General features: G+C 43.3%; 1 protein-coding gene across 1 annotated transcript; it reads right to left on the reverse strand.

Annotated features, from left to right (window-relative positions):
* Positions 1-1,837: 1,837 nt before the first annotated feature.
* Positions 1,838-4,831, reverse strand: LOC125345012 (golgin subfamily A member 2-like). The gene is made up of 4 exons (XM_048337272.1): positions 4,595-4,831; positions 3,506-4,498; positions 2,486-3,412; positions 1,838-2,383 (listed from the first exon to the last, which is right to left on the reverse strand). The coding sequence occupies exons 1-4, from the start codon at positions 4,829-4,831 to the stop codon at positions 1,838-1,840; spliced, it is 2,703 nt and encodes a 900-aa protein (XP_048193229.1).
* Positions 4,832-12,578: the final 7,747 nt, after the last annotated feature.

Below are 12,578 nucleotides of genomic sequence, written 5' to 3' on the forward strand. Positions count from 1 at the left end.
ATTACTATTTTATGGAATTGCCATAATTGAAAATATGCTGATTAAATCCTCTGTCTATATTTGTAAGTCAATTGTCCATTAAATTTTCACATAGATATTACCACGTACTGGTTAGGTTCTTCAAATTGTGTGTCGTTTTCAAGCATGTTAATGTATTCTAAGAGAAGAAAAGTGTCTGCATTTGCTCACGGCCTAAAATTTATCTAGGCTTTTTGGCTTTTAGTTCACTGGCCCTCTAAAGATCCTCCTCACCCCAGGTGCATACGAATATATCATTAGACTCTATACTATATTTTCAGGTAGAAATTTTATTAACAAGGTCTATCATTCAGTTCTCATTAAAATCTCAAGATTGTGCCATCATTCTAGGTAGGAGAAAGTGATGCAAGTGTACACCATGCTGCAGTGACTTTGTCATCACGTGCTGGGTGCTAGCCACTGGTTTTTCCATGACACACCCTGGGAACTGTCCTCTCTCACACCACTTGCAGGCTGGGTGCCTCTGCTCTTATAACAAGGAGCTGGCTAGGTGGACAAACATTCACCAGTTCCAGTCCACTAAGATGCTGGAAAACCTTTTCTCGGACATTGAGCCTGATGCTGAATCATGACTCCATGACACGGGTCACATCCCACTTGCGCTAGCTTGGTTGATATCTCAGTGTCAAATGAAATCATGACTGCTAGGTCCATCCCTGGAAGGCTCCATGTAGATGCCCCCACCTCATTAAGTCTCCACCCAGTTACCTGGGTAAGCAGCAGACCTGGAGGCAGTTACCTCCCCTTTCCCTGAGGTGACATCATAATCCACCTGGCCACACCCCCCGTCCCTGCCCTAGATAAGGATGATGAAAAAATGGGATAAGGAAATGAGATTGCAATACTACCTAAATATCTATCCAACAGATACACATATTTCTTTTTTTCTCTGATAAACCCAAATGATTTCTTGTCTTTAAAAATATACATATGCAGATAAATTGACTATGTATTACAAATTTCAGCTTTCTGCTTTACTCCTTCACGTCCTCTTATTCTTACTAATGATTGTGATTTTACGGCAAGAGTAATAGTCTCTTGCTGAAACAGTAGAATAGAACTTGCAGTCTTCTACCCTTCTTCCTCCCAATGAAAACACCTTAAACATTCCAATTTTCAATTTTATTGATTGAAACAGAAATTGCGCAATCATATTCTTTTAAATTAAACTATCTTATGAGGATTTGTAATATCCATAGATGATTCCTAAGTTGATGATGTCCAAATCATTTGAATCTGGAGGAACAATGTAGTATCACAGATAAAACCTTCATCCTACCTCTTGTCCCAAACATCATACTTTCCCTTCAGAAAAAATATGCTGTCCTGTGCAGACATGAAAAACAAACATGTTTACTGTGTATGTGTAAATAGCCGGGCCATTTCCCGCCAATAGTCACATCCAGTGCAACTCTGCACTGGAGACTAAGAGTGTGGTTCGTAAGTACGATCTGTAAAATAACTGGGATGAATTCCCGTGTAAATAGGTTTGTTAACTAAAATGTACTTTAAGATAAAAATCTGTCAATAAATGATTGATAAATTGACAAAAAGAAATATAATTTCACTCAGCATTTGTTGTGTTCTACGCGCAGAGACATATGACTTAGGTTGTCTCGTCCGACTCTGAGCCATTCTTCTGCCTGTATCGCAGGCCTTTGACTCCTCGATTTCAGCTGCGTTAATTGAGCTTGTGACCACACTGGCAGAGCCAGTGTCAGGGGACAGGGAGAGGGAAAATAGTCCGGAAGAATGTGTGTAACACATTTGTAATTGTTTGTGTCCTTCCTGAGAGTAATTATTGGATATTCATCATGTTCTTCAGTTTGGACCAGAACGTGATGGGGCGTTCATTGCCCATGCCCCCAAGCTGTGTGGTGGACGGCTCTAGGGGGCACGGCACCTCAGCCTCTACTGTGGATGGTTCCACGTCATAATCCTTGCTACCATCATCCTCCTTGCTACATTCAGTCTTCATGGGGCCTGCCAAGTCTGAAGTGGTGTCAGCAGCAGGGGGCTCGGTGTCTCCCTGCATCTTGTCCTGGCATGTCACCACTTTACCTGCAAGCTGTAACAGCAACTCCTGCAGCTCCTGCTTCTTCTTTTGTTTCTCCAGGGACAGTAGATCGACTTGCTCCCATTTCTCTTGATGCAGGGTCTCCAGGGTTTCTATCTGCTCTCTGCAGGCAATGATGGAGTTTTCGATGGCGGCGATGTGCTCTGACAGCCGGCTGCATCGCTGTTGCAGGCCATCTGCTGCACTCTGGAAGTCCACCTTGTCAGGCAGGTCGGGGCTGAAGCAGATTTGCAGCTCCCTCTTGGGCACCTGTGTGTCCTGCTTCCTCTTCCCAAACAGGCCGTGGGTCCTCGTCCTGGGGAAGAGGCCCTCCTGCTCCAGCTTGGTCTGGCACTGGGCTCCCAGGTTGGCCAGGCACCTGCAGCGGGCCTGCTGCTCCAGCAGCTGCTGGCGGAGTTTTACCTCTTTGGCTTCAGCAGCTGAGAGTGCATTTTGATAAAAATCCCTCATTACTTGAGGGCTCTCTACATCGTCAGGGACGGTCACGTCGAGTGGGGTTGCCTCCTCCCCCCTTTCTTCCGCATTACTCACTCCTTGGCCTTCTGGAGGGGAACCCAGGACGCTCAGCTTGGCCTGCAGTTGCTCGTTCTGCTGCCATGCTGCTTCCAGGCATTGGAGAGTGTCCTGCAACTGTTCCCTTTCTGTCTGGGCCAGCAACGTGCTCTGTATTTGCTCCTGCTTCAGCTGCTCCAGCAGCTGGGTCTGCCTCTGCAGGTGCTCCTGCAGGGCCTCCTTTTCTGAGCTCAGCTGCCGATTGGAGGCTGTGTGCTGATCGCAGGTGGCTCTGAGTTCCTGCAGCTGTGTCCGGTATTGGCCCTGCAGCTCCTGCAGCTCCTGAGCTTCCTGGCTCGCTCTCTTCGCCACCTCTTTCCATTTCTGGAAATCCTTCTCCTGCTGCTCCAGCTTCTCCTGCAGCTGTTTCTTCAGGATTTGCTCTGCGCTCAGGGCGCTGGCGAGCTCCTCCTTCTCAGCGCTCAGCCGGTAGGCAGCGTCGTGCAGCTGGGCCAGCTGGTCTTGCATCTCTCTGTCTTGCACATGTGTGCATGTCGCGGTCTCCATGTCCCGATCCTTGGCAGGCCTAGGAATGGCTTCCTCGGCTGCCTGTTCCAGTCTCCACAGCCGCTCCTGTTGCTCCAGGTTCTGGAGACGGAGGCTGTGGTTTTCCTGCAGTTGAGATTGCAGCTGTTGCTTCAGGTCCTTTAACTCGTCCTGCATCTGCAAGGCCTGGGTTTGCAGCTGCTGCGCAGCCTGAGCTGGTCCTGCAGGGGGCTGCAGCTCTGCCAGGTGTTCTCTAACCTCCTCCAGGTTGACCTCCAGCTCCAACACCTGCCTCTCCCCTTGCTCTCTCTCCTCTGTCTGTTGCTTCATCCCTTGGGATGGCTGCTGGACCATGTCCTCCCACAGGGCACTCTCCCTCCTCAGGGACATGGCAACGTTGTCCCTTTCTGACCTCATGGTCTTCACCACCCTTCTCAGGTTGTCCACTTGCCGTTTCAGCACTGCCCGCTCCTCTGATGCCTTTTGCAGCTTCTGAATTCTGCTCTGCATGTTGAGCTTTTGGGTCCAGAGGACTTCCAGTTTCCTTTGTAATTCGCTGTTGATTTCCTCCAAATCAGAAATTCTGCTCTTCTCCTGGTCTTCCAGGAGCTGGAGCTTCTTTTTTTGAGTGTCAACCCGTTGGGTGGTGACTGGGGACAATGCTATCTCTTGCTGTCCAACATGCTGCTGTGCAGCCCGCTGGTGGCGTGGTGGGTGGTGACTAAATGAGCCTTCCTGCTCCCTTAGTTTCTCATTAACCACCAGCTGGATGCGAGCCAGGGCACAGCGTAAATTGGGTTCTTCAGAAACCAACATCTGTATGGCTAGCTTGTGAGCTTCCAATTCTGTTTGCAGTGCCTCGTTCTCTTGGGCTCTCCTGCAATTCTCTCTTCGGTGTTCATGCTGCAGGTGTTTCTTTTCTTTCTTCACTTGGTGGAGCTCACTGGAGAGCTGTTGGTTTCGTAACTTTCTGGAGTGCAGGGTAAGCAGCAGGTGTTGGTAGTGCCTCTGCAGCTCCTCGGTGTTCTTGGGAGCTGTGAGACTCTCCACCCTGGAGGAAGGTCTCCAGCTGCACAAAGGCAGGACAGGCTCAGGGGAGGCGTGCTTTTTGGCAGTAGGCTCAGTTGATTGACCATACCCAGTGGTGTTTCTCTTGGGATGATCGCCCTTGATCGGTTTCTTCTTTGTGTTCAATTGTGCAGGTGCACTTGCAGGACAATTCTGCTGGTTTTCTTGCCGTCGTTGATTTGCTGCAGCTGTTTCATTTTCTCTTGATTGTTCAGACCTTCGAGCCCTGGGGCAGCAGGCAAGACAGAATCGCCACATTCCCAGGCGGTCTGAAATCTATAATCTACAATCTACAATCTACAATCTACAAACTACAATCTACAATCTACAATCATTAACAATGTCGTTTTCTCACTATACCCCTTAACTCACTGATTTTCGCTGACACCACTCGGCCACCTCCACCTCCCTCAACGGCTGGGAGTGGTGTAAGCCAACAGAGGGAATACCAGGGCTATTAGGCAGCAGAGGATATGGGTGTGGCCCCAAGTCTGGCATCCCATTGGTCAGAGAAAAGTGTGAAATAACAGAGGGTGTGGCCAGAAATTTGTGATCCAGGCACAATGGGTGGAGTCCTGATGACAGCTGCTCCTGCAGCCCTATCCACATCTAACTCTGTCCAGGGTAGTTATGGGCAAGAGTGGGACTTGCTACAGCTGGGTAGGTGCTCAGTTTTACCTGTACCTTTCCTAGCTTCCCTCACACAACAACTGTGGCCTCCCAGGCTTTCAATTTTCTTCCAGGAAGTGGCATCAAGAAACACAACCTGTCCAAATTATAACTGTTCTCATTCCGTGCAGAAGTAGCTCTGTTCTAACCACATTTGGTGACATTTGTATTGTGATCAGGGAGTCACTGAGTTTGCTGAATTCTTGATATAACCTGCTCTTGCAGTCCCTGAGGAACTGGACAGCTCAGAGCCATCACAGGTCCAGGGCTCCTCGGCATGAGTGTTTCCCATGTTGCTTACGCAGGCCTTGCCTAGTGCAGCACACCTGGTCTAGTGATCTCAGAGGAATCAGAAAGACAAATGGGAGAAATGAGAATGTCCTGCTTCTGTCAAGGAGTATGTGACATCTACACCAACACTAAGAGTAATGTGCACTTAACTGAAAACAAATCTAACCAAGTCAACTACCCAGCCACTTCCTAATGATGTTGTGTCCACAATCCAGTGTAATACCTTGAGAGCACAAAAATCCATGGGGGCATGGGTAAAGGGGGCAAAGGAGTTTTATTTAAGAACCCCCAAACCAGAACCAGCACAGCCTCCACCTCCAAACCCAGGCCTGTGGCTGATTACCTTGTCCTGGACTAAGTACCCAGAACTCAGAACTGAGAACCAAGAGCAGCCTCTGCCTCCAAACTCCAACAGGCTCAACCTCCAAACTTCCATAACTCTGAAGGTGCTAGTTCCTCTGATTTCTCTTTCCTGCATGCCTGGCCTCTTCTTATGCCTCTCCCCTCTCTGCAGGCCTACTGGAGGCCTCAAGGCTTCTCTGCAGGCTTCCTTGAGGCCTTAAGGCTCTACACATACCTAGGGTTCTCCCCATAGGAGCCTTGGCAGGCTCAAGTACCGCTCTGCCCAGCTCCTGTGCTCCATTCTTCTGGCAGCCACCTCCTGCTGCTTCCTTCCATCCTTCTTTTTTTTTTTTTTTCTCAAATTTTTATTATCAAAGTGACGTACAGAGAGGTTACAGTATCATACGTTGGGCATTGGATACATTTCTTGTACTGTTTGTTGCCTTGTCCCTCATGCCCCCCTCCCTCCCCCCCTTTCCCTCCCCCCACCCAGGTGTTCAGTTCACTTACACCAAACAGTTTTGCAAGTATTGCTTTTGTAGTAATTTCTCTTTTTTTACCCTGTGTCTCTCGAATTTGGTATTCCCTTTGAATTTCCTACTTCCAATACCAGTAAACACGGTTTCCAATATACTCAGATAAGGGGCTGGGGATATAGCCTAGTGGCAAGAGTGCCTGCCTCGGATACACGAGGCCCTAGGTTCGATTCCCCAGCACCACATATACAGAAAACGGCCAGAAGCGGCGCTGTGGCTCAAGTGGCAGAGTGCTAGCCTTGAGCGGGAAGAAGCCAGGGACAGTGCTCAGGCCCTGAGTCCAAGGCCCAGGACTGGCCCCCCCAAAAAATATATATATATACTCAGATAAGATTACAGAGATAGTGTAGGTACAAACATAGGAAGGTGATACAAAACATTATCAATAATAGAAACTACAAATACACATAGGACATTGAAAGTAGTTACAACTGTGATATATCACTTGTTTCCATAACATGGAGTTCATTTCAATTAGCATCATCTTATGTGTTCATAAGGGTATAGCTATTGGGCCTTGTGATGCTCTGCTATGGCTTGCCTAAACCTGTACTAATTATTCCCAATAAGGGAGGCCATAGAGTCCATGTTTCTTTGGGTCTGGCTCACTTCACTTAGTATAACTTTTTCCATCCTTCTTTTTTTTAATTTTATTTATTTATTTCAAATTTTTATTATCAAACTGATGTACAGAGAGGTTACAGTTTCATACGTTAGGCATTGGATACATCACTTATACTGTTTGTTACCTCGTCCCTGGTAACCTCCCACCCTCCTCCTCCTTTCCCTTTCCCCCCATGAGGTATTCAGTTCACCTACACCAAACAGCTTTGCAAGTATTGCTTTTGTAGTTTACCCTGTGCCTCTCAATTTTGGTATTCCCTTTCAATTTCCTAGTTCTAATACCAGTATAGACGGTTTCCAATATACTCAGATAAGATTACTGAGATAGGCAAGTCACAGCAGAGGATCACAAGAGCCCAATAGCTATACCCTTATGATCTCATAAGATGATGCTAAGTGAAATGAACTCCATGTATGGAAACGATTGGTATATCACAGTTGTAACTACTTTCAAGGTCCCATGTGTATCTGTAGCTACTATTATTGACGATGTTCTTGTATTACCTTCCCGAGGTTGTACCTTCCATCCTTCTTCACCTCACACAAACCACCTCTGTTCCTCTCTACATACACACTGCCCGCTCCCATGGCCTCCCCCCCGCCCACATACCCACTCACATCCACCCACACACAGTGGCTGCCTCCCCTTGAATGCACGTCTAATAAATAGACCTCCACATCTTGCTCCAATGGCTCTGATGCCCCCACCTCAAGCTGGTTATCACGTTCCCCACTGTTTTTCATGTCTAATCAAATCATTAATTTGATTCTTATTTTGGGCCAGAGGGGAGTCCCCCAATCCCAATCAAGCAGGAAAGGTACAGCAAGTCCAGCAGATAGTATCAGGCTGCCTGTACAAAGGTCTGGGCAGAAAAGCTACAATAACACATTAAGAACAAGGATGGGGAATCGGAAGAAAAAATCATGTCCCTGTTGACCACATTAATTAATGCTTGGTAAGTCTTATCTCTAGGGGATTTTCTGAATATCTCTGAAGAGTCCATCTTCAGACATCTGTTGGATGTTTTCCCCCTGCCTTTTTCACATGAGAGTGATGTATCTCCTGTTATTTTCCTGTACCTTCAATACCTGACTGTGTAGTTAGCACTGCTGAGTAAGGTCCTTGCCCCTTGGGTTCCAATTCAGGAGCATGATGCCTTTTTACCCAAACTAGCTGTCCAGGCAAGAAATAGTGGGTGGAGTTTTTTTTCAGGGGGCCAGTGGTCCTTGGGCACCGAAGGAGAGGCATGTGAAAGAACACCTTTTCAAACCTGCAGTTACTGTACAAGGTTATGATTAGGCATTTCTGTTAATACAGGTTCTCCAAGTTTAGGAAGCAAGAGAATAGTCTCCCACAAATTATTCCAAAAGGGAGGGAGGGAGTCCTTTAACACAAGGGGTGCATCTTGCTTGAAGCAGTGCAAAGCGGAGGAGGCTTCCCCAGTCCTTGCCAGTCTCAGACATTAAAGGTTCCTTTAAGATCCTTTCCAGATTCTGTTTATATATATATAATTTTATATTTCCTAATAAGTATTATATTTTTACTAGAAACTAAGACTAGAGAAGTTTGTATATGCTTCATTTTTACTTAAAAGAAGATATAAAAGAAGTACCAAGAAGGAATAAGATCATATTTGCCAAAGGTATGAAGATACATATGGTCACATGTATGAAGATTCATATTTTTTTGTCATATAAGTTGACATTATGAGTGAGGATGGCTATTTTAAGTTATATCTGAGAAGGCGAATGGTTAAGATAGTTCTTTCTGGGAAAGTAACTAATTTTCGTGTTTTCATAAAGTCTTAAAAACAAACTTTAGAGGGGACAAGAAGATCTTTCCTCTCCTCATGTTCCACTCCTTCTGGTATAAGAAATGTGAGGTAGCAGAAGATTAATTCAGAGAAAAAAATAAAGCTTGAATGAAAAAAAAAAAAAAAAAAAAAAGATCCTTTCCAGCTCTTCTGAACAAGATAAAAGTTCCAGTTAACTCTTAGGGCCTTAGATAATAATTGAGTATCTTGAGTCCTGAAGGCCTGGCCATTGTCATCCCCAGTGCTATGGGTAAGCTAAATCGAGGCATTATTTCATGAAATAATTATTACACTTTTGCCTGAATGGTTTCAGTATTCATCAGGAATGACTCAGCCCAGCTTGAAAAATTGAATTCTAGTACTAACAGATACTGATACCCATACTTTCCAGGCTTTACCTCCCTGAAGTTCACTTTTGAGATCTCCTCAGGTGAGGTTCCTCATATACATGCCCTCTCCACATGTTCCTCTTTGCAGCATTTTAACCCACTGGTTTTCAAGACAGTTTTAGGCAGTGGCCCAGAGCAATTTAGATAGAGACAAAGAAGGCTTGAGCCTGTGACCATTTTCCCCAAGTGCGGTCTCCACACTTGCACACTTGCTACCACTATTTCTCATGCCTCTTTCTTTTTTTCCCTTATTTTATTAATTAAATTTTGTTGGCCAAGTGTTGTGCAAAAGGAGTACAGTTACTTAATAATGCAGTGAGTACATTTCTTGTGATATCTTACACCCTCGTTTTTCTTTCCCTTCCCTAGATCAGGTAGGCACATAGACAATATCCAGAGATACACATATTTCTGAGCATAAGGATACATGAATCTAAATATGAACTGGGGTGCAATGTAAGCTTTACTGCAATTTTTAGAGATAATCCCCAAACAGCAAACATCTCTACAAAGATTGAATTTGTACTTCTGCACTAAAAAGAGAATACCATATGCATTTCATAGAATTTCTTATCTAAGGCATGGTTTTGGAAATTTTTTTCAAGAGTAATAAACATGAGTGTGCGACAAAGTAAGTTTTCTGCACCAGCCTTTATATTGTGCATTTGGAGTTTCTCTCAAGTCTGTGGTCAAAATCTCATAATAGGTGGGAACTGCAGAGGAGTCAAGAATCTGGATTGGGATATTTTGATTCCAATAGATCTTGTAAGAGACTTCAACCTTTTTGATCCATTGTTATTTTGATGTTGCTGCTGTTTTGAGGTGCATCTTATATGGCTTGAAATGTTGTCAAAGAAAATGATAAATTTGGGAAATTTTCTGTAATAATAATTTCCATTTTGTTTTCATTTTCAATACTATGAAATTTTCTCTCTCATACACACACAAATACACAAGCTTTCATGCACTCATAGTTCGTATTTGACTCAATTGCATCCACATTGCTTAAGCAAAGAGAATAAAAAAAAGAAATCTGTGGAAGTTAAATATGAAACAAATATTCCATAGACCTTTTAAAATGTGTTATCAAGTGATCGGTGTAGAGGTAAGAAGCTGGCGCCAAGAAAAATGCCTAAAGAGCTTTGCCAAGGCCCCAGATGCTCCTACTGCTAAATTATCTCTTGCAGTTCCGCACCAACCTTTTACAATGGGCACGCCCACCGGTGCCTTGCATACAGCATTGCCTTATGGTTTCAACGAATTATTTAAAAAAGCTGGCTTCATATTCAAAAGTACATTCTCTGTGTACATTTACTTTCGTACCCAAGAGAATCAATATTTTTTGACAAGGCATGAATGGTAAAATAAAATGTGTGAAATAGACTTGCTGAAAATAAATACTTAATCTGAAAGAAGAAGAAGAAGAAGAAGAAGAAGAAGAAGAAGAAGAAGAAGAAGAAGAAGAAGAAGAAGAAACCATCCATTCATGCCAGCTCTTGATAACACTTCCTATGTTTTTCATTAACTAAGACCCTTTTGGAAAATTGGCCTGCAAGATGCTAATAAATAGGAGAAAAATTAAAACTCAATCATTTGGTGCCTAAAATATTGATATGCAATTTATTCTGTACCCAAAAATCAAAACAAAAATGTGCATTTCAAACTTGTAGTCTACGTGTTTTAATATTTCCTGAATGTAGACCGAGACAAATACATTTAGCACAAGGAAGTGGGCATTTGTGTCATTGATTTGTACATAACTGAATGTATGTTGGTGTATTTTAAACAGTTAATATTCATTGTATTATCCTTTGACTTTCTACAAATAGTATTCTGAGGTGTGTTACATGCATGAGAATAATTCCCACCAAAGTTATGGAATTTAAGAGATTTCTCAGTGTTTCAGGGAAAGTTTAAACAATCACTTTAGTTTTGATTTTCTAGTAGGCTATTAATTTTCTAAATGTGTGAATAATCTTTCAAAATATTGGCTTTTATATTTTTCCTAAGATAGGAAAAGTTTAGGACTACTTCTTTTATTTCCAGATCTTATTTTCACGCATGTAATGGAGAACCACACCAAGTAAAGGAAAGAGCTGGAATGAATCACAACAATAGTGCAGATGGCTCAGACAAAATCAAACAGAGGAAATACTCTGTCTTGTGTTTCCTGAGGACTAACATGTGTGAAGCAGTTCTGTTCTACTCTTCCTACCTTCCTCTCCCTCTCCCTTTCCTTCTCTCTCCCTCTCTCTTCCTCTGTCTCTCTGTTTGTTTCTCTCTGTCTGCCTCTCGCTCTCTCAGTACACTTCCTGGGCTTTTTTTCAGGAAATCCTGGCAATACAACTTTTCAAGTATGTCTGAACCCAGGAGATACTCCCATTTAGAAAAAAAAAAGTCACACATGCTATCATGCACCCTTTGTAATACTACATATTTTCCTACTTTTTAGTCTAATTTTCTTGTGATTGGTTTGTTATCCACTGTCATGTAAATGAAGGTGACTTATCTCCTGAATAATGTATTTCTATAATGCTGTAAATTTGGACCTATGTAACAACATAGACGAGAATGGTTCATATGACATAAACTTGGGTACACACTGATAGCATGTAAAGTTCGGAAACAAACCTCATTGCAAATACTTATGTTTGCTTTTATCTCCAAACACACTATATGTTTTTCCAACACTGTAAATGTCCCCGCAGATTTCTTCTGCCCTGGGTGATTTCCATCTGAATAACATTTTTGTTCTTAGGAAAAAAATAAAAATAAGATAAAAAGAAAGCAAAATATATAAGTAAAATACAGAATTAGCAACTAGGAAGTATATGAGTTGAAGATACATCTGCTGAACATTTCCTTATTATCAAAAAGAACACACGTAGCAAGTGTGTGAGCAAGGCTCATACGGACTCCACCAAGGGACCAAATGATCACATCTTCCCATTGCTTTTGCGTTTAAGAGAGGAGATGACCAACTCTGTCCAGATGTCATCAGATTCCCACACTTGTTTCTTGGCAAAACACTCATCAAACCAACAGGTAGGTCACTAGACATTTCTTCTTCTTTTGATCTTTAATGTAAACTAGAGTTTTGTGTTCTTTATCAAATACGATGCTTGACATTGCCGATAAACTATTCTCCACTTGATGGGGAGCAGAGAAGAGAGAGAGAGAGAGAGAGAGAGAGAGAGAGAGAGAGAGAGAGAGAGAGAGAGGGAGAGAGAGAGAGAGTCTTGTTTTCTAAGGAACAAACAAACAATATCTCTTGTCTTAAGTAAAATGCTGAGAGATATAGGAGAGTTTCTACAATTGTATAGCACTTCATACCAGAGGTTGTCAAAGAAGCACAACCTCATCATATCTACAGCTTATATTCCCAGTCAGAGAGAACGGTAATGACACACAGAGAACAGATAGGCTGCAGCTGCCATTGCTCTGTGTGGGTGATATCATGAGAGTTCTCCACCTGAGGCTGCCGGATTCTTGATGGCTGTTATTGATGAGAATCACTTGTTTGATTACAAATGTATATTGTTCTAGTGTTACAATAATTTATATACCAAACGAGGCTTCAATTCACTATGTACACAAATTGCTTTGGATGGTATGTATTGTTCAAGCAGGGGATGGATGTAACACAGAGTTGCTTTGGTGTCTATGTCTGCTGTGTTGGTATTGCAGGCAT

This window comes from Perognathus longimembris, unplaced genomic scaffold (assembly GCF_023159225.1).
Source record: "Perognathus longimembris pacificus isolate PPM17 unplaced genomic scaffold, ASM2315922v1 HiC_scaffold_5102, whole genome shotgun sequence".
Lineage (NCBI taxonomy): Eukaryota > Metazoa > Chordata > Mammalia > Rodentia > Heteromyidae > Perognathus > Perognathus longimembris.